General features: G+C 37.5%; 2 protein-coding genes across 6 annotated transcripts; both read left to right on the forward strand.

Moving 5' to 3' along the window:
- The first annotated feature begins 199 nt into the window (after nt 1-199).
- On the forward strand, nt 200-4,553 carry LOC111619754 (putative defense protein 3). Its single transcript, XM_023361576.1, has 3 exons — nt 200-876; nt 1,785-1,992; nt 2,101-4,553. Exons 1-3 carry the CDS (start codon nt 624-626, stop codon nt 2,186-2,188), a joined length of 549 nt encoding a protein of 182 aa, XP_023217344.1. The 5' UTR covers nt 200-623; the 3' UTR covers nt 2,189-4,553.
- A 4,964-nt stretch (nt 4,554-9,517) lies between these two features.
- Nucleotides 9,518-15,825, forward strand: LOC111619429 (golgin subfamily A member 6-like protein 22). 5 transcript variants are annotated; one of them, XR_002755752.1, is made up of 17 exons: nt 9,518-10,169; nt 10,246-10,773; nt 10,886-10,963; nt 11,034-11,087; nt 11,380-11,520; nt 11,593-11,649; nt 11,728-11,761; nt 11,985-12,016; nt 12,085-12,330; nt 12,401-12,478; nt 12,548-12,622; nt 12,697-12,807; nt 12,873-13,051; nt 14,119-14,172; nt 14,249-14,335; nt 14,405-14,597; nt 14,628-14,989. XR_002755752.1 is itself a non-coding variant. In XM_023361137.1 (17 exons), the coding sequence occupies exons 1-17, from the start codon at nt 10,041-10,043 to the stop codon at nt 15,036-15,038; spliced, it is 2,019 nt and encodes a 672-aa protein (XP_023216905.1). In that variant the 5' UTR covers nt 9,518-10,040; the 3' UTR covers nt 15,039-15,825. The 5 variants fall into 5 exon arrangements, 3 of the variants coding, with proteins under 3 accessions (XP_023216905.1, XP_023216915.1, XP_023216924.1); XM_023361137.1 differs by lacking the exon at nt 14,628-14,989 and adding an exon at nt 14,996-15,825 and having other exon boundaries at nt 14,405-14,497; XR_002755754.1 differs by lacking the exon at nt 14,628-14,989 and having other exon boundaries at nt 14,119-14,188; nt 14,405-14,497.
- The last annotated feature ends 6,328 nt before the right edge of the window (nt 15,826-22,153 follow it).

Raw genomic sequence — 22,153 nt, forward strand, 5'->3', positions numbered from 1 at the left:
CAAAAAGTGTCAGAATGAATGTGATCAGAACAGAAGTATTTCCTAGAAATAAAATTGTCTAACTACGTATTGTTTATTATTCATTGGTTGTAAACGAGGATAAAATATTATTCTGATACAATTCAGTATTAATCTACTATAAATTGTTTTTAAAAATAGTATTCGGACGACGTACGCTATAAAAACGTTAGTTCATTAAGGAACGTTGTTTTCTTATAGATTTCTAAAAAGACTTATCTTCTCACAAAGTAAAAACATCGAAAGGAGGCAGTAATTAAATTACAGATGGTCTAAATTATTTTCCTATTTATAGATTTATAAACTCGGATAGTAAAAGTAGTCAGACCAGGTTCGAATTCCTTTATCTACGGATTAATAATACACACTAGAAAGACAATGATCTATTTTTTTTATTTAAGCTATTCTGTGTGGACAATTAAAACAGATAATAACTGGTCGCGCTTTAACGACGTCATTTATTAATCAGTCGATTAATTTTCCGAGAGGTATTAAGTGTGTAAATCGAAGTGTCAGAAAGTTTGTAGTTGGGAAATAGGTAAAGGAGCGCGGAAAGTTTCGTCTTTTCTCATCATTGGTCGTTTGGTGGAGCGGCAAACTGCAAAATGGGACAGGCACACGTAAGACGAGCAGTTGGTGCAGAAGCCATGGGTTTCGTACGAAGATTAACCGCTACAGCGTTATTTTTCGCGTGTTTTAAATTCGCTTACAGCTTTCCCGACGGTGCACCGGCCGAAGCTTGCGATTCTCTCCTACCCAGACACGCCGGAACATCTCCCAGTCCCGTGGCAGAGTCTCCTTACGTCTTCGTAGCTTCCGACGACAAATATTCCTACAAAAATCCGCAACCCATCAAAGGTAAGTCGTTTACGCATTCTCCCAAATATCAATAATTTACCCATTTATCGTAAATTAAACGTTATCCTCCGAGTGTAATTACTATATCGATTATCCGGTCAAAGGCCGGTAAAAAGCACGGCCCGGTCGGAAAACGTATTTGGATGTTTCGCATATTTAAAGTAGATAATGAATCTCCATAACGCGTTCTCATTTTTATAGCGGTTCCTCTTATCATTAACGCGTTAAAGAATGTCAAACATGCCCCAAATACAACCATTTTTCAATGTAAAATTTGTATTACGGTTACGTTAATTGCCATAAACGTTCCAGTTAAAATGCAAGAATACTCTGGATAAAAGTTTAATATAAGAGCGTGGTCTAGTAATTGTAATTTAAAAAAAAAATTATATTAATAATTACATCCCGGGGCGTAGAACTGTCTGTTTAAAAGAATAAAAATGGAACTAGGCCCGGTTTTAGGCTGCGATTGATATTCAAACAATAGGGAAGTGCCGTAATCCTATCTTCCCAGCATAGAAAACGAAAGGCCTCCGATAACCGGGTCAATTTAAATTCATTAAAGTGTGTCGTGTATCGAAACGAAAAGTGGTAGCATTTCACTTTTTCGGTTGTAAAGGTTTTCTCGGTTTTTTTCCGCGGATAGAAGCGCTAATTTTTTAAAACTGGAATTGGCTTAATGGATTCGGAAGTGGAACAGTCGGGGAGGAGATGTTCTGCGCCGTGAGACGTCAACAATAAGGAATTATCCAGATTCATTGTTACTCGGTAAAATTGTTTTACGGCTTAAACGTCGTTTAATTTAAAACGAAAATAAAGACCGGTGGGAATTTCGCCTTTTCCCCGAAAAGCCACCGGCGTGGAGAACAATAATTAAATTATATTGTCCGGTGTTTCTTTTTATTCAGTCGAGATCTACGGAGCTCCTTTCAAGGGATTTTTAGTGGCCGCCATCGATCCCCACACGGGAGAACGCATAGGAAATTGGATCAAAGGAAAGGGAACGGGAATTCTACCGTGCGCCGCGATAACCCATTCGGACGGAAGGGATAAAAAACACGTTATATTAATTTGGACTCCTCCTAAAGACAAAGCGGAAGGAAACGTCGTCTTCGTGTAAGTATTTTTACTTTTAGTAGGAAATTTTACGCCGGTCAATCGTCTCGGCTTTATTTGCGTGCCGCGTATATTAATTAATTAAAATGCAATGGTCGTTTTTCGCAGGGCCACCATTCTTCGATCCAAGTCGCTGTACTACACTGGACAAGTAGCCGGCCTGGTGGGCAATGCGGCTTACCGATATTATTATTAATTCCTCTGTCCGCAACGAAATTAATTATTCGTCCTTTTATTTATCCATGCGTTTAATAAATTGAAAACGAGACGAAGCGATAATTAGTCTTGGATTTGTAGCGCTGCCACCGCCCATCGTCCTAGCTTAATTATTCGGCCGCGCACCGGTTAAACCGCCTACCGAATCGTCGTAATATTTGTCGCGAAATTCTCTTAAATATTTCCGCTTCCGTATCGGAGGGGAAGAACCGGATATTTCCATCGACCGCCACGTGGCTAACGGTTATCCTGCCGCCGTCCGGATGACAGCTAATTAAAATAATAAATTTAGTTTAACTTTTATTCATTTTTAATATAAATTCCCGCATTTTTCACGGTTAAAAATTAAGATATTAATTTAAATATATTTAGTGCGGAATCGGCCGGTCCGAGTTGGAAGGAGTCGACGATATAGGAAATTGTAACGAATTTAATTTTTATTAATTGATTTTTTCACAATTTATTTTGTTGGAACTTCTATCGGTACAAAATGGAAAAGTCCGTAATAAAAACGATAAATGGGAGGCGAGAAGGGACGGGGAGGGTGAAAATACGGTTTAAAGCTGCGGAAGTGTTTCTTACCGTGTTAAACGCACTTTTTAACGCCGGGGCTAATACAAAAACGACATTCGACATTTCCGTTTTTCGGCGGAAGAAACGCGCCGAGGATGGAGACTAATTAATTAATAAAAAGAAGTTTTACGTCTGGTTAAAAGTGGCGGATTTTTAAATTGTCTGCCGAGAAGAGCCGCGTACGTACCCTGGCTTGGCCACCCGGTTGTTTCCGGAAAGAATCCGACAGGAGTGCATTGTGTTTTCCTCCGTCGAACCGAAAGAAGGTCAACGAGAAGAAATTCGGTCGTTAACAGCACGTAAGAATGTGTCGACGTCCATTTTCCCACTCTTCCACACCGCCCACGCCCGGCGAGAAAGCGTTTGCGGAAAGAGAAAAATGTCTATTTTCTTTCTATGTCAAAATTTTATTATTTTCCGATAAAAGTTTTTTACTTCGCTTAAAAATTCCGCGGTTTAAACGTATCTTAGATATTTTCCCGCGTAATATCCAAAGAGAAAACAAAAACTAGTCGATTGGGAAATACTCGGTAAATTTAGAAAAGTAAATAACATATTTTTCCATTTTCGACCACCGGGAGTAATGGGCGGAAAAATCCTCCCGTATATTTTAATACCCGTCTTAATGTCTAGGCATATCGGGCTTTAGCCCTGTGGACTACGGGCTAACAATGTCGATATCCGTTACAAAGACTTTTACCGAATATATTACGCAAAGTCCGTAGCCAAGAAATGCTAGACGTTAAGACAGGAATTAAAACTTACGTTTTCGCTTGATTGTTGTCGGAAATGGAAAAACACGTTATTTACTTTCTAAATTACCGAGTATTTCCCAATCGATCGATATTATTACCCGATCCGTAATTACCAGATTAAGAAAAGCTGTCTGCGGTATATTATTTTACCATCGACTATAATTATTAATATAAAAATTATTGGCCTACTATTTGCATCCTTCCGTAGGACAAAAATCCGATTTTAGGCACGCCACGACGCGTAAATACGCATCGACGATTTACTTTTCCTTTATAAATAAGTTACTTGGAAGGTGGGCCGCTACCGGGCCCGCGATTTACTTCCCGCAGGTCTTAAAAAACGGGTATCCGACGTCTTTTCGTCTGCGTTTTCTACTGGGGTGAATTTGAATAATTGGCAGGGTTTAGAAGCTGATAAATTCCGGCGGACAAGAGAGTTCGTAGGTAAGTTATGTGGACTTTGTCATTCCGAAGGTCGGTCGACACTTAATTAACACGCCGGCAAAAGTTATCGTTAATGGAAATTTTCGAAAACGTTCGGAAACGGTTTCGTTAACGTAACAGAAATACGGTAGAATCCCGATTAACGGGCACGTCCTTAGTCGGCCCGCTACTATTCTCGTAGCGAAATCACAAAAGAAACTTCCGGCCTTTTTTATATTTTGCCGTTTTTAATCCGAAACGGCCGCGGCCCACCGCCCGACTGGGGTAATCGAATCTTAAACCGTTCAGACGCTGGTAGCACCGTATTATCGGAAATTCGGTTAGGACGAAAGCGTGACTTACACACGACACTTAACATATATCGTTACTATCTGAAACAATGAACAAAGAAGTTGGAATGGAGAACAATTACAGACATTCGAGAATCTTAGACGATCGTAGACCCAAATCTTAGTTATAAAATTCTGTTTGGCCCGGGACCCACCAGTGGCCGAGCGGTTCCGTTCCCCCAACACTGGGAGTTCAGCGGCCAGATGGCCGAGGGGTCAAGGTGGCAGCCTACTGCTCTGGGGACCCGGGTTCGAATCCGAACGGGTCGAAAAATCCCCAGAAATTTTTCGGGGGTGGTCCGTTCGGATATGTCGTGCCCTGTCCCTCACCACCCGGCAGCCCCATTGTGGGTCTGGCCGAACCCATAATGGGCTTGCAAAAAGAGGCCCTCTTAGTGCCCACAGGGCGGAAAGAGTTAAAAAAAAAACACTGGGAGTTCGGTGGTGGATTGGTGCCTGGCCGGGACAAGCTGGCCACGTGAAGTTTCCAGGTTTTCTCCACGTTCGTAACGCCCGAACAGCAGCCAGTTACTTTTAAAAATACCTCTCGGACAGCATCTCCGAGGCAGATCGCCCAAGTGTTGCGTTGCCATAACTTAACTAAACACTTTTCGGCCCGAATATCGGCAAAGGGCAGGGAAATTAACTCCTGGGGATTTACCGTTGCCAAATGACATCGTACGTAACCTAGGCCCGCGGGCGCCAACGCGGGCAAACGGCCGAAAATCGTTTAATTCAAATTATAAAAGTGGCCGAATGGCCATGAGGCACGACTGGTTTTAACCGTTCTTCCATCTTAATTAAATTAATGTGATTTAACGAAATTTCCGGTGAACACATGCGCACGAATATACGTACGTAGAAATCATAATTTTATTTTAAAGGCCCGGTGGCATTTTACCAAAGATCGGCGTTAGAAGGGCCAAGGTATCGGCCACGTTTTTGCTCCCGGTGTGGGAACGGGGCAGTGACACTTAGCGGCAAGGTCTGTATAAGAAGGTCAGGACACGCTCCCATGATTCTATGCGGCAGCGGCCATTTTGGGACTCATCGATAGAACTCATCATACGTGGTTCTTGCATGAGTCAACTATTATTACTTATATACGTACTCAAAACGTTAAGCAATGGATTATTGTGTTGCAACTAATTGTAAAAGTAAGTCTACCGACGTTCGATTGTTCAGATTTCCTGCAGATAAGCGGAGGAAAGCAAAATGTAGCGTAGGCATCAACTGATGGTTCATGATGCAGTTCAAAGAGTTTATATGTTTAAAGTTTGTAACAAGTGGTCTAAACGAGTAGATACTCTTCGTGTCCATGAACGAACTATACATGGAAATTTATAAACGATATTGGCAATCCAGATATAAAACAAATGTAATTTTTTCATTTTTCTATCTGGTGATAAAATAATTAAGCATGTAATTGTTTTAATATGACCATATTGTATTTAAAAATAAAATTATGATGATGGTATTGACTTATACTCTCAATATTTATTAATAAAACATTGCAAAAAATTTAGTTTAATAGTAATTTATACTTAATTCAATTTAAATAAAATTTACATTAATTTTATTGTCAGAATTTTTATTTTAAAAGACGTGATGGAAATCTAAATGTATCTAATTCTTATAATCTAGAGATTCCATAATATTTAATTGATTTTATTTATATTTAATTTTTTCGTTCGCGTTTCAATAATTATTTTCCACTGATCATTCAAATCTTTTATCCTGAACATTTAAAAACAGATTTTATTTAATTAAAGTAAAATTGACTATTTAATTGTAAAAAAGAAAATTTTAGCATTATTTTGCTATGGCAACAAATATTCATATTTTGTTTGAATATATTGTATTCTATTCAAGTATTATTTGTCAGTTTATTGTCAAATAATTTAATTTAAAATTTTATATTTGGAATTTTTTGAAAGCTATTTATAAATTAAAAATATATCTACACATCTATTACTTATTATAAAATGAGTATTACATTGACAACATTTATTAATAATACTATTGAATTTTATCTTAATTTTATAGCCAATCGTGCTTTTAAAAAATAATTATAAATTTGTTATATTATTATATTCTTTATTATACTTTAAATTTTTTTTGATGTTATTGCATCACTTTACGAAGTGTCTATATACGTAATTGCATCAGTTTTACTACCTATTTAATTAGTTTCAATCGCGACAGAAAATGATATAGATGATTGTTTCTTTTAAACTATCTGATCGAAAAGTTACATAAAATTGGGGTTGCGTAATTATCCGAAATTATTATTATATTTTCGACTGAAAATCACTGGATTTATGCAATTTTTGTTTAATTAATATCGTATAAAACAGACTGCTCGTACAAGTTTGCTTAAAACACGCGACTCAAAATACCCCAAAATGGCGGCTCAATAAGTAGGTCACGCGTGTCCTGACCTTATACACACCTTGGTTGAACTAGTAGCTCGGGACGCCCCCTAGTGGGCGTTCTTTACAAATTTCCATGAGGCACGGTTCCTTCGACTTTTTTGTTCCTATCAATATGCTCTATAGCTCTGTTAAAATCCGAATGGTAAGATTTACCCTCCGAATGAAGAGGTGACGACCTCCCCCAAATCGTAGACCCCTATACTAACAATAAAGTCAAAGAAACCATATCCCTACTCGCGACCCTTCGAGAGATATAAGCCCCTGAAGTAATAAATTCCTGAATTATTTATATTGTTATATTGACCAAATAATAATTTATTGGCCAAACGAATAATAAAAATTCATATTGTTAATTTAAATAAGAATTAAAATTGTTAATTTGAATGTTTGAAATATGACACACGATAGGGGCGCCTCTAGTGTCCGTTAACAAACGGTTACGGGACAGACAGGCGGATATCCGTTGAATGGATTATATATATAGATGAGGCTACAAAAAGTTCACTAATATTTTACTGACGATGATAATTTGTTGATGGATTTAAACTGCCAATTCAAAAGACTTTACTCAAATTACACAAGATACACTTAACATTTAGGGNTTTCCTGCAGATAAGCGGAGGAAAGCAAAATGTAGCGTAGGCATCAACTGATGGTTCATGATGCAGTTCAAAGAGTTTATATGTTTAAAGTTTGTAACAAGTGGTCTAAACGAGTAGATACTCTTCGTGTCCATGAACGAACTAAACATGGAAATTTATAAACGATAATGGCAATCCAGATATAAAACAAATGTAATTTTTTCATTTTTCTATCTGGTGATAAAATAATTAAGCATGTAATTGTTTTAATATGACCATATTGTATTTAAAAATAAAATTATGATGATGGTATTGACTTATACTCTCAATATTTATTAATAAAACATTGCAAAAAATTTAGTTTAATAGTAATTTATACTTAATTCAATTTAAATAAAATTTACATTAATTTTATTGTCAGAATTTTTATTTTAAAAGACGTGATGGAAATCTAAATGTATCTAATTCTTATAATCTAGAGATTCCATAATATTTAATTGATTTTATTTATATTTAATTTTTTCGTTCGCGTTTCAATAATTATTTTCCACTGATCATTCAAATCTTTTATCCTGAACATTTAAAAACAGATTTTATTTAATTAAAGTAAAATTGACTATTTAATTGTAAAAAAGAAAATTTTAGCATTATTTTGCTATGGCAACAAATATTCATATTTTGTTTGAATATATTGTATTCTATTCAAGTATTATTTGTCAGTTTATTGTCAAATAATTTAATTTAAAATTTTATTTTTGGAATTTTTTGAAAGCTATTTATAAATTAAAAATATATCTACACATCTATTACTTATTATAAAATGAGTATTACATTGACAACATTTATTAATAATAGACTACTATTGAATTTTATCTTAATTTTATAGCCAATCGTGCTTTTAAAAAATAATTATAAATTTGTTATATTATTATATTCTTTACTATACTTTAAATTTTTTTTGATGTTATTGCATCACTTTACGAAGTGTCTATATACGTAATTGCATCAGTTTTACTACCTATTTAATTAGTTTCAATCGCGACAGAAAATGATATAGATGATTGTTTCTTTTAAACTATCTGATCGAAAAGTTACATAAAATTGGGGTTGCGTAATTATCCGAAATTATTATTATATTTTCGACTGAAAATCACTGGATTTATGCAATTTTTGTTTAATTAATATCGTATAAAACAGACTGCTCGTACAAGTTTGCTTAAAACACGCGACTCAAAATACCCCAAAATGGCGGCTCAATAAGTAGGTCACGCGTGTCCTGACCTTATACACACCTTGGTTGAACTAGTAGCTCGGGACGCCCCCTAGTGGGCGTTCTTTACAAATTTCCATGAGGCACGGTTCCTTCGACTTTTTTGTTCCTATCAATATGCTCTATAGCTCTGTTAAAATCCGAATGGTAAGATTTACCCTCCGAATGAAGAGGTGACGACCTCCCCCAAATCGTAGACCCCTATACTAACAATAAAGTCAAAGAAACCATATCCCTACTCGCGACCCTTCGAGAGATATAAGCCCCTGAAGTAATAAATTCCTGAATTATTTATATTGTTATATTGACCAAATAATAATTTATTGGCCAAACGAATAATAAAAATTCATATTGTTAATTTAAATAAGAATTAAAATTGTTAATTTGAATGTTTGAAATATGACACACGATAGGGGCGCCTCTAGTGTCCGTTAACAAACGGTTACGGGACAGACAGGCGGATATCCGTTGAATGGATTATATATATAGATGAGGCTACAAAAAGTTCACTAATATTTTACTGACGATGATAATTTGTTGATGGATTTAAACTGCCAATTCAAAAGACTTTACTCAAATTACACAAGATACACTTAACATTTAATATTCGTCAGGGTTAGGTTTTTTAAAAATCTCGTGAAAACCAAATAAGGATGCCTATGGAAAAAATTGAGTTTGGTTTTGTGGAACATTTCAAAGATAAACGTTAATTGTAAAATAAAATATTGGAAATTTTCTAATATAAGACGTTTAAATTATTTCTAAAATGCAATGAATAATTTTACATATTTTTTTTTTCTTTGTATAATTTAATAAGAGATTGAAAATGTAGTGGAAAAATTTTGAGATTAAAAGAATTTAAGAACGAAAGTCTACATAGTCTGTATAATAACTTTTATAATATACTGTACAATTTTAAATAATTTGATAAAAATAATGAACAATAATCATCCTTTAATTAATTAAAGCTATAATATAAACAATGAACATTAGACAAAAGAAATTTGACGTTCAACAAACGAACGAACGAAGTAGCAAATTTTGTGTTCGAAATAAATTAATTCTGACTGTGGTGTAAATACACTACAGTCAGAATTATGCTTGTCCAGCTTCTTGACGTCACAAAGTAGCAACATCTCCTGGTAGAAAACAGAACTACGGTTACGGAATCGTTCTGTAATTAGACGCCAGTCTTTTATTGGCGTTTGGGCTATTCTTTGTTAATTGCATATTCGTTTCCATTGTCGAAAACACAATACAGGTATTAAAACGCTATTGTCGAGTAAAACTTATTGTTTACGTCATTTAACAAAGAATTTAACAAGAAGACCGAGAAATTGTAACTGCGTTGAGAAAAGGATTTATTTTTACGGACGTTTCCGACTTAACAGGAAGGAATTTGTGGAAAATTGAAAATTTTACAGTTGGGGGCAGGCTAAGTCAATATGGAGACGGAGAGATTTACCTTGAACCGGTTGATGGAAGCAGCGCTGAACCCGCCCGATGAGGGCGCGGTCAATTTCAAAATGTTGCGGATGGTGCTGAAAGTTATAATCGAGGAACTGGACCTGGGGGTAAGGCGCCGTTTCTCTTCTGTCCTTAATTTTACTTTGCTTAAGGCGATTATCCTTAATTTTACTTTGCTTCAAGGAGGTGGAGGCCGAGGTTCCGGCCGAAGACGTCGGAAGGAAAACCCGGAAGAGAAGGAAGCGGAAATACCACCGACTGGAGACTTCCAGAAAACCTACAGAAGGGGAGAAGAAGGAGGCGGAAAATTGCCAACGGGAAGAAGAGAAAAGGGGAGAAAGGTCTGAAGCTGAAACCACCGAGGAAAGCCGCCGTTCTCGGTCTTCTTTCTCGGACCGGGAGGAAGAGGACGAGTGGGAGAGAGAGCTGGAAGAGCACCCGAGCCCGGCCGGGGGAAACGAAGCCAGTCCATCCCCCGAAGGGTCGGAGAGCTCCAGCACCGGGAAAGAAGAAAGTTCGGACGGGGACGAAGAGTGGGGAACGGACTACTCCTCTGTCAGAAGCCGCCACCGCCGGCAGCGAGAAAAGGAATCTTCGATTTCCGCCGGTTCCGAATCCGGTTGTACGGGAATCAAACGGAGAGCGATGGAAATGTGGAAAACCGCCTACTTTTCTCGGCGCCTAGAGGCCGTCCAGGAAGGTTTGCATAAGGTGAGACCTTCCGAAAATTTAGGCCCGGGTTAAAAATGTGGCGTATAAGATGCGGGAAACTAATCACCCGACGGCGGGTGGCGTGTTTCTAATACGAGTGTACTTTCGACAGGTGATAAACGTCCTTGGTGTCCACGCCCGAACCGTCGATGCTCAAAGAAGAGACTTGGAAAAGGAAAAAATGGCGCGGGTCGGCCGCAATTTAATTCTTTTCCCTGCTGGTACACAGAAAATATTTAAAGTCACGACGTTTTTTACAGGATGGCGTTACTCGCGGCCTGAGCAAGATAGTCAGTCGCCTGTCGGAATCCGCGGTAAGTTTTCCCTCTTTAATAACGCTCCGTTTAACTGCTTGACCGTAAAGACTTTACGCGCTTAAAACCTTGAAAATTTAAACGGAAAATTAGGCTGTCGAGTTTCGTCTTTCGAAATTTCTATCGATAGAATGGCCGTAGCTATATCCTTCGGCTAAGGGATTCGGGTTGCGATCTCCCAGCACCCGGTTAATTTTTTACCTTATAAAATGGTATTAATAATACCGGTCTGGAATATCGGTCCGACGCGTGACGATTAATATACGATAATTTTAAAAATAAACCGGAACAGAACGAAACGGAAGCCAAATTGAAATTGGTGGTAACCGGAGAAGAATTAGTGGATTTTAAGAAAGAAGTGGACGGGAAGTTGGCCCGGCTGGATTTAGAAATTAAAGAACTGCACCGAGTTTCGGCCGGAGTGGAAGAAAGCGTACGTAAATAGAAACCCAGTTGTTATTTTTTTCTGCCGGGAAGTTTGTCTGACTCCGTTGTCTTCCTCTAGGTCAATCGATTGCTAACAGAGACCGAAACGTTAAAGGAAAAAACCGGCTTCTTAGAAGTAACCGTCTTTGCCGTTAAAATAATTGCGCATATTAACCATTTCCTTTAATTATGCTTTAAATTTTTCCGTCGACAGGATAACACCGGCCTCTACCGCCATAAAAGTCCAGGTAACCTCTCTTTCCTCTATTCCCGCTATCCGCTCTTTTATTTCTGACGCTTTCCGCTCTGCCCACCCACACGAATCGTACCCGCCTCGGGTTCGGTCGGCCGGGTGGGCTGGGAAGGGGCCCGACCGCCGTTAAAAAATCAGGCCCGGGAGGCCCACTGGCCCTTCTATCGGCTTGTAAGTTCGGCCGACCGGTTACATTTTACAAACGACTTTCATTTCAGAGGAGGTGGACTTTCCTGCCTTAAGAGAAATGGTAAGAATCTATTGTTTGGACGAAGCAACTTTGACCCAACGCTAAAAACAAAATATCCATCGTTTCAGTTTCGGAACTTCGTGGACGAAATGCGACCCATCAAAGAGAAGTTTCAAAGAGAATTCGAAACGGAATCCGAGCAAGACACCAGTATGTCGGAACAGGTGACCAATCTGAGAATAAACGTCAGAAATCTCATCGAAAACGACAAAATCGTAACGGAAAAATTTCAAAGATTGGAAGAGGACGGTGCTAAACAAAAGGAAATCCTCGATATATTGGTCGAAGCTAACGAAAAAGGATTCGCTCCCCAGGTGCGGAGATGGGAATGCTCCGGTAAAAGATTCGTTTCTGTTCGACTTTAATTTTGCCTCCGTTTTGTAGGATAAAGAGGATTTCTACGACATGCAGAAAAGACTTAGACAGTTAGAGATCGACTGTCGACAGCTCGGCGCATTAAACGTTAGTCGACCCGCCTACCACCGGCTTATAAGTACGTAGCTCTAACTGGAGAATTTCTTGCATTTCTAGGACTTGGACCTGGCCATCGCCACCTTAAAAGCCATTAAAGTGAATAAATCCGAAGTGGAAGCCGCACTATCGCGAGTAATTTCCATTCCCGGCAAAATTTTTATACGAAATTACGATTTTTATTAATTTTTTACGTTATTTAATTATAGAAAGCGGAGAATAAAGTGGTAGAAGTTAAGGTGGACAGGACGGAATACGAGAAAGTGACGGGAGAACATTGCTTTAAATTGAAACAGCTGGAGAAGGACGTCGACTACATTGTGAGATGCGAAATATTCGTTTACTAATGTTTGGAACGGAAGTTTAATATTTCAATTGTATTTAGAGAGAAAATCTGGATGTGGAGGTGAGAAGGATATCGGACGAACTCGATAATAAAGTTCATCGAATCGATATCGAAACTTTAACAGAAAGCGTTCACAGAAGATTGAAGGATCTTACTTTCAAACTCAAACGACTTGGATACGCCGTGCAAATTGAAACACAGATGCCCGCTGCAACCCGGTACGATTCGTTATTTCCGGCAAATTTTCGTTGGTCAAAAAATAATCCACCTTTGTATATTAACCGAATTGCTAACACGTAACAAATGACAGAGTACTGTATACTGTAAACTATTGGCCTCCTGCCACTTCGGGGCTCGACACGGAATCCGGGTCGACCGTTCCGACAAATTTTGGTGGGTGGTAGGGTCCGGTTCCTGGCGCCCGGCCACTCCAGTTACGGATCCGGCCTACGTGGCCCAGGACACGGCTTTTTTAAATTCCTTTTCTCCCGCTGGCGCTGAAGGGCATTTTCTAGCGTTACGGAGCGGCGGGGGTGGGGACGGAACTCCACGTACAGGCTGCGGGACACACCGCTTGTCGAAAAGTTTGGAAGTGCCGGCCCGGATCCCGTCCCCCATTTCCCGGGGCGGTCTCGATGGACATATTGGCACAAGATTATAGAAGGCGGGAATTACCTTATGCATCAAAATATATTTCTTTATACGCATCTCTGGTTCTCTTCTCGGTCGGGCGTGTGGCCATACCAATAGGATTTACCCGATTTATTCTTATTATACGTTTCTTTTTCTTTATCGCAAGATCCGTTAGGCTTGTAATAAACGATATAAACGTTTCGTCGTCGACGGCAATGTGAACCAATAAAGGAACCTGCGAAAATATTCGTCGTTTTTCCTTCCCGTAACGTGGATAAACGTTGGTACTTTACGCCGTTTCCTGCTTTTATTTGTCCTATTCGATAAAATCTTCGGATTGCAAAATAAAATTCTTAAATAATAATTAAAAACTTGTCAGAAACTGAGATATTCGGAAAATTTGCCTAGCATTTTGGGGTAAATATCCGTATTAAGGCCAGGAATTGCCTACGTTAACGTTAGTACGAAGATAACCGACGTATAATTTCCGTGGTTGCACCGGGTTTAAGTTACGTACCGTACGACGAGACGTTTCTTAATTCGGCGGTCCGGGTTAATTTACTTTGAATCATTTTGTCTTTCTCCGCGTAACCGAAATTAACACCAGGCAGTTAAGACTGCGACATTAACGAAATTTTTCTTTTTACGCCAGCACCGAAGCTAAATGCCTGTCTTGTGGAGTGTGGACTAGAAGACTGCAAAATTCGTACGATTTTCCATGGGTATAGATCTATTTATAAGTAGTTATATTTGCGATTTATATGAAAATTCCTTATTTATAGAGTGGTGAAGAGTCTACCGCCAACCGTCTTTAGTAAATGCGGACAAATAGTCGACCCGAAACAAATCGTTTCAAAGAACATCGACGGGTGAGTACGGCGTTTTTTAAGTTTGGATTTTAAAACCAGAATTATGGTAAAATTTTCTCGTTAAACCAGAATTCTACCACCTTCGGCCTGCCGTCACGTAGGAAGACTCGTGGGAGGTCCTCTTGGCAGTAACGAAAATAATGGAAAATCGCCCGTCCGCGGGTGAGAACTAATTATTGCTATAGGTTTATTTTTGGCACTTTTCGCCTTACGGGCGCTGAGGGACCGCTTTTCCTGACCGGACGAGACGAACCGCCAAATCTTTCCGGTTCCAATCGGATCCCGCCAAATGTTTCCGGTTCCAATCGGATCCCGAGTTTCTCGGCGCGGCGGGCCGAGTCGTAATCGTCGGAATGCTATAGTTTGGGTCCGGGCACTTAAACAGCGAGCCAGAGGCTCCGGAGGGAATGCGGCGGGTGGAGAAAATCCCGGAAATTTTTGGGGACTGTCCGGAGCGAATAAGTCGGGTACCCGCCACGGGTTCGGTAAAAAGGGCCGCGGATGGTCGAATGGCGGAAAGTCCATAGAAATATCGAAGGTCGAAAACATGAATAGGTTTTACTATAGAAATGTCGGTCTCGTACTTTCATTTATAAATAGCCTATTTAAAAAGTAGCCAATGCCCGAAATAAAATTAAATTCAACGTTTATAAAACATAGGAGAATTACGCCAATGAAGATCGGCGTGGGAGATTACGCCTAGGCCTACCGCTTCACTCTAAACTATTTTAAATTATTCTGCAAAAAGATTTCTTGGTGTGTTTTTTCGAATAGAAAAGAACGAAAAATAAACAAAATTTGTAACTGATAATAAAATTTAAATTAAAGAAACGTCTAGTAATTTATTATTTTTCTGCGCCGTCTCCGTACCACCAATGGATCTGACTAGCGAAGATCGCATCCGTTTATGGCGGAACGGAAAGAGTTAAGGCTAAACGTGACCCCGGATTTTATTCGATTCCACTTCTTCAATTTGTGTTATTTTTAATTCGAAGCCGGATGTCATTTATCGCGTCTCTCGCATTGGTTATACGCTTCTAAAATTAAAACAAAAGTAAAGTGTATTAATTTAATCAATAATCTACGAGCGTATTACTATTCTTTTATACCTGGACGATATTTTTAAAATTTGGATTGCTTCCACTTCCGGTACCAAACCGGAATCAGCGCATCCTTAAACTTCGCAAATTCCTTTCGGAAACGTAAAAACGAACGGAAATTACATTTTCTTTTAAATTTATTTTAAAAATATTTAAATACAATCGTACCCGACTGTGGGTTTGTCTAAAAATAGATTCAACTGCTTCCCTGCAATTACCGAAAATGGACACGGCCGAATTAATAAATAACAATATAATTTTATTTCGGTGTAAAAGAAAAGAACAACTAAATTACATTTAATACAAAATCAATGGCGTTTATTGTAATCGGGACGTTAGGAACGGTACAAAATTAATTCGGACCGGAGCGGTCGAGCAACAATTTTACGGGCGTTTTTTTGTCTAAGTAATAAATAATACTTTGAAGAAAACGAAAATTTATCCGCGAATGTAATGAGCGGAGTATCCGCTTTTGCCCGAGAAATTTGATATTCGTATTAAAGTAAATAAGTGGTAGATACTTTATTAGGTGGCAAAAACGAATTTTTCTTTCGGAACAAATTCGGACGCTACCGTGTTAATTTTCGTAGTACACGTAGTTACGTAAGACGAGTATCCACTGTATCAACACATCTCTTTTGGCGCAGTTTGCCAAAATTACCGCTTCGATAATATCGGGCACTAGAGTTTCCATGGCACGGTTCGAACGGCTCTTACGCTCGAACTTCGTTTCCCGGCGATTATTAAATAAGAAGCCAGAAGCTATCATCTTATCAACCCCCGGATCCATTGAAATAGTTATTTAAATATGATAAGAAGATTATTGGAATTAAAAGATTATGTAGACTCGCCCTTATTTCATTACGAAAATCTTCATTGCCACCGACAACCGAAGAAATTGTAGTTTTACAAGAAAGTTTTAATTGTTTGGAACTCTTTGAACGAGCAAATAACAGCGTTTCGGGCGATACGTACTGTACGTTAAAATATGTTCAATCGTTTCAATTATTCGTGGAATTGACGTCAAGTAAAGACACTAGAAAATTCCGTTGCTACAGAAAGCGGTAAAAAGTTATTGCAATCATTAAAAGAGTAATCGAGAGATTAAATGGTTGTAGCATTTCAACAATTTTAGATTGTAGATCCTTAAGCAGAAACGTTGGGCTCAAAAGCCAAGAGTTTCGACTTAAAGAGAACTACAGTATATTCAATTTTCGAAAGCAATAACAAATGAACTTGTAAATACAATAAATTCAATTTAAATGGACGGTGAATCATCCGATCTTGAAAACGAACAAGAAAATAAAGAAATAACTCTAAATAATGCACATTCCCAAATACAAATAATTCAACAGCAGACGCAATTATTGTTTTTTGGCAATACAGTCGACCCCCCTATAACGTGGGTTCCTAAAACGTAGCGAAAAAATTGCGGCAGTATTCGTATAAAGGGACTCGTAAAAATTCGTATCCCGTCGTCGCCGACTCGTGTCGCGACAAGATTGGTCGAATCTGGACCAATAGTGGATGAGCAGCCGAACTACTTTCCGCCGTCCAGCGCCACGCTATGGAAAGTTTAGGTGGTAAATTGAGTTTGCTATCGTCTGTACAGTATTATATATAAATTGGGTACTGTACATATAATTATATATTAATTATATATAAATTAGGTACTGTATATATAATTATATATTAATTTAATTTATTGTAACTTTATTATAATTATATATATACTTTCCGCCGTCTAGCGTTACGCTACGGAGAGTTTAGGCGAGCTATCGTCTGTACAGTATGTAAATTAGGTACCTTAAGTCTAATACAGTACTGTAATTTTATACATTTCTTGTGAAAGAAACATTTCTTATTCAACGGCGATTAAAATTATTTATATTAATGATGTCTCCAAAGTTCACGAAGTTTTCGCAGAAAAATAACATCAGAAATCGCGGCCGCGGTTTGCTGCGCTGTTCCGCGACGAAAACAAGCTTGAGCAACGGCGATGTCGAATGGTGCACACTCGGTAAGTAATCCTACAATTTTTTATTTATAGCGAAGTTTATACGAATTATTTCCAAAAAAATATACATATTTTGGAAATGTTGAGTCAAATTAGTCTAGAATCGATTAATTTTATGGAAGAAAACCTTTCAAACAGCCTTAGTCCGTAAACTTCACACGTGTCGGGCTGTGATTGGCTCATGTATTTAAGGATTCCTACAACGTAAAATTCTTATAAAGTGGAACGTATCTAAGCGTTATAGGGGGGTCTACTGTATATCAAACGATGTATCAAGCCTCCAAATTCCCAGCTGTTTCAATTTAAGTCACCAAAATAGATATCCTTATTTCGATCATTCGAAAACAATTCATCACAAATACGCCTTATTTGTGGTACCTCTGTCGGAGACATTTCTGGTACTTCTCGACATTATCTCTGAAAAAAGAAGCCGATTAAAGCCGAGGAAACTACCGTATTTAACATATCTAAAAAATAGTTTTTTAATTGTATAGTTTGTTTGTTTATTAAATACATTCAACCCGATTGTTACCTATCTATCTTTATTTCATATCCAATTTACATTAATACGTTAGCAATCGATTGTAAATCGTATAACCAATAGTGTCGATAGATATCGATGGGTGTTGCTATCGATAATATCCGAACACTAGTATTAACGGCTAAAGCTATAAGTACGCTCTCTAACGTCAATACGCAGGTATATTTAGTGGACTTTGGAATTATCGAAACATTAGATTTTTGAGAGAAATGTGCAAAATAATTATATTCTAGTTTTCTTCTATACAAATAAAAAATTTTTTTTTCGTTGGCAACGTATACAATGTCCGAACGACCTCGAACCGACGTCCAAGAAATGAACAATGTATAACCACCAAAATGTAACCGTATCGATGCCCCATGTATAGAAATAACTCTTCCGAATATCGGATCGATCCAGTTCTAAGACGTCACAATTCAAAATACACCCGGCTCTTTGGAATCCCGAAATGTCGAAATTCGAGAAATACAAAAAGCAGGAAGGATGAGAGTTTGAGCGATTACTGTACTTTCCCTTTATTAAATTCTATAATAGCAAGAAAAACAAACTTATTCTGTACAAATCTTAATTAACGTAAAATCTCGCCATCGGATATCTCGGGATTACAATATCGGTTGTTATCAATAATTGTATACGTATGAAAATGCTTTTTATTACCAGAGTCGATAGATATACTGGTCTCTGAACTACCAATAGCTCTAATGCTACGGCAGTGGCGTAATAAATATTTCTGCCACTTTCATGCGCTGCAATCGCTTTGCGGCGCAAGTTTGACTCGAGCATATGGAAAGTCGGCTGTAAACATTCGAAATTCTTTTAATATATGAAATTTTCTCGTTTTTAACTCAGATATTGCTTTTGTCTTTTTAAAGAACCGCTTATAAATATTACAGTACTATAATTCGGTTTTGAACATTATTTATTCGTAAATGTTAATATTTGTATTTCTATTAATAACTGTCACTTTCAGGATTTTAGATTTTAAATTGATTAGACTGTTTTTTATTTACAATTTGTGTTTATTTTAAAATATTTTGGTGAGTTTTCGTTAAGGTGAGAAAGTTTGGTAGCTGGAATTTTTAATAGGAGGATGGAGTCAAGATATTCATTAATTTTAAGTATATGTAGAGTGGGAAGGAATGTTAAAAATCTCCCTCCTTTCCGGTTTTGCCGTAACAATGATATACGGGAATAACCAAGCTGATTTATAAAATTCTTAGTGTCGTAGGAAACTGGAGTAAATCAACATTCAGTTAAGATGTAAAGGTCGTAAAGGTCATTTATGATGGACGGTAACGTTAGACATCTGTTACAGGGGGAAAGTATAGCGAACGGTCAAAAATAATCTTCCAAGATTTTTACATTTTTGGTTCGAGTACGCTTTGATTCACCGAGGAATGCAAAAAAAAAAAACTCGGGATTTTTTTCCTGTATGCATGGATGTTACTATGTGTGGTGGGCACGATTTTGTTCACCCTCTTTGAAACTTAACGTCGGTAATGCAAAGAATACCAGACAAACAACACTGGATGTATTACTACTGTATTACAATTTATCGAAGATGATATGTAAAATTCGAAAATTTCAAACTAATATAAAAGTTTAGATATTTATTTGACAATTTGCTTAGTTTATGCAGAATAATTATTCGTAAATATTAATGACACGTATAATTAATTAATTTTTCTTAAACATAAAACGATTACTGTCTTATAAGTAGTTAGACTACTGTATATAAAAGATCAAAAACTTACAACTCCAATCCCATTTTCGGTTAAACGATTTCTTATAAGATCTCGTCTTTTTATAAAAATATTTTTGTTGTAAGCAACGCAACTGCTTTAAATTATGTATTTATTATTTAACATTGTACTCATCCCAATATCGTTTATGTACTGATGAGACTCCCTACTGAATGCCGAATCCCGCTGCTGATTGTTGAATCCCGTACAAGCACGCTGCTTGTACGGGATTCAACAATCAGCAGCGAGAAACAACAGAAAATAGTGACCAAGAACTTCGTGATTTCTTTACTTTTGGTTTGCAAAAGTAAAGAAATCACGAAGTTCTTGAAGAACCATCACAATGATGTTTTATGATGGGATTGCAAAACTAGGTTCTTTTAAGGATTCTTACAGAATACAGTACGAGAATACACGAGAGAATTTTGTTCTAATAAAATAAGCCGATCTGATTAAGATCAGTTAGATCAGCTCATTTTATCATAGTCGGTTACTAAAGTTATTACCCTCGATATAAACGAAAAGCGATAGTTTCGGTACGATAGGATATAGCAACACAACACTTGGCGATCTACAAAGGGGGATGTCTAAAAAATCGGGAAAATCGGCCCCTATTAAGGTATTAGACACGCGTAGAAAATCCGGAAAACTCTCCTCCATCTTTCCGTTAGTTGTGCTCGTTCGACGTTCGGTGTTTTTGTCCACTCGATCATCGGTGGGTCCTAGCCACAGTTTTACCATAACTGGGATTGTTAACCCATCTTTTTATGAAATTGATCAGCAACAGAATGAAAAAAATAAACAGCGTCCTCTGGTAATTTTTTCAATATCACAATATAATACACAAAGTAAAACTTTAAAGAATTCTATATTTTTCTATGAGCGAGAAAAGAATCGAGGTTTCAATTATCAAAAGCTTATTAACTTATCAGTTGTTACTTGGCGGTTCTAAAAGTGAATAGTAGAAACTGAGTTTCTTCCTCTTTATTTTCGATCAATAACGCATACAAAAATTTGTACTTTGGAAACACTATAATCCAAATGAAATGGAGAGACGACTCGCGGACAATGTTCAATTGAGAGGCTGTTTTTACGATATTTGCTTCAGCTTTTGGCTTAATTATTAAAGTAAGTTATCCGAAGAAAACTTACTGTAATAACTAAGCCAGGTTTTCCCATTCTTTATATTTTGCTCAATTCCCGATAATAGTCTGTCCGCACCTTTTGAACCACATTCGTAATGGCGATTTTCCTAAATTAAATATGATAACTATTTCTCCCCTCGTCATTTCGATTGGAAGTTCAAAATTTCGTTAAAAATGTCACCAAGTTATGTAGGAGTCGAATTCCCTTTATCAGGGAAGAATTGCTTTTTTCTATTTCTCAGCTTTACCTTTCGTCGTAGCTGTTATTATAGCTTAGGCTAAATATAGATGCAACATTAAATTGAAATTGCCATTCTGCAGTTTCAAATATACTGATGAAGTAGGTTTATCAATAAGATGGGTCCAAATCACAAATAAAAATGAAAAACCAAAATTAGAGCTACGAGAGTTTATATACGTTTTTAGAAGTCTATTCGTAACTGCGTTCGAAATATCAAAGTTTGGATATCTAATGCCACGGAAGGCTTGTGTATTCGAAGTTATACCGCACGTAAATGGCTAAGAGGCATGCCTATTAGATAAAATTGCAGAATAATCTTGGCCCCACCGATGGCAGAGTTAATAAAACCACAAAGAACTAGCAGTTACGGGTTCCCGTTTCGCCAAAAAGCTGCCACGTGGAGTTTTCCGGGTTTTTATCACGTGCCTGACATCTACCTAGGAGCCAGTTTTCCCATAGAAAGTTCACCTTGGAGGCATCCCTTGGCACATCGACCAATGTTGCGTTGCCATATTCCATCAACATAAAATACATAATTTTTTTTTCTTACATCGCTTAAAGAAGAAAAAACAATTATTATTTCTTATTTCTAGGATGATATGTGTGAAGATTTTGGATATGTCTACTTCCTATTTTATACGAAGACAAACATGAATTATGAAGTGAGGAAATAAACATCAAAATTCATAATGTGAGGAAGCGAATTTATTAATGTATTTCCTCACGTTATTATTTTACCTTAATTGGCTGCAATTTGAATAATTATAGACCTATACACTTCCACTGTCACCCATCTTCCGACATCTGTCTTTCCATAATCTCGAGAACGGAGTTAGATAGGTAGAAGACCAGACCAGATATGGAAACCTTAAAGTCAGGAAGTTCCGATTAACTTTATACCAACTTCCGATAAAAACCGTAAGTCACGTTATTTTAATTCAAACTTCCTCCCCCGAAAGCAGTTAATAGGTGACCGGCAAAATTCCATTGTTAAAGGAAAGTTCCCATAGAAAAGTTTTTGAATGTAAGGGA

Source organism: Centruroides sculpturatus, unplaced genomic scaffold, assembly GCF_000671375.1.
Source record: "Centruroides sculpturatus isolate CEXI.00-Female unplaced genomic scaffold, Cexi_2.0 scaffold44, whole genome shotgun sequence".
Classification (NCBI taxonomy): domain Eukaryota; kingdom Metazoa; phylum Arthropoda; class Arachnida; order Scorpiones; family Buthidae; genus Centruroides; species Centruroides sculpturatus.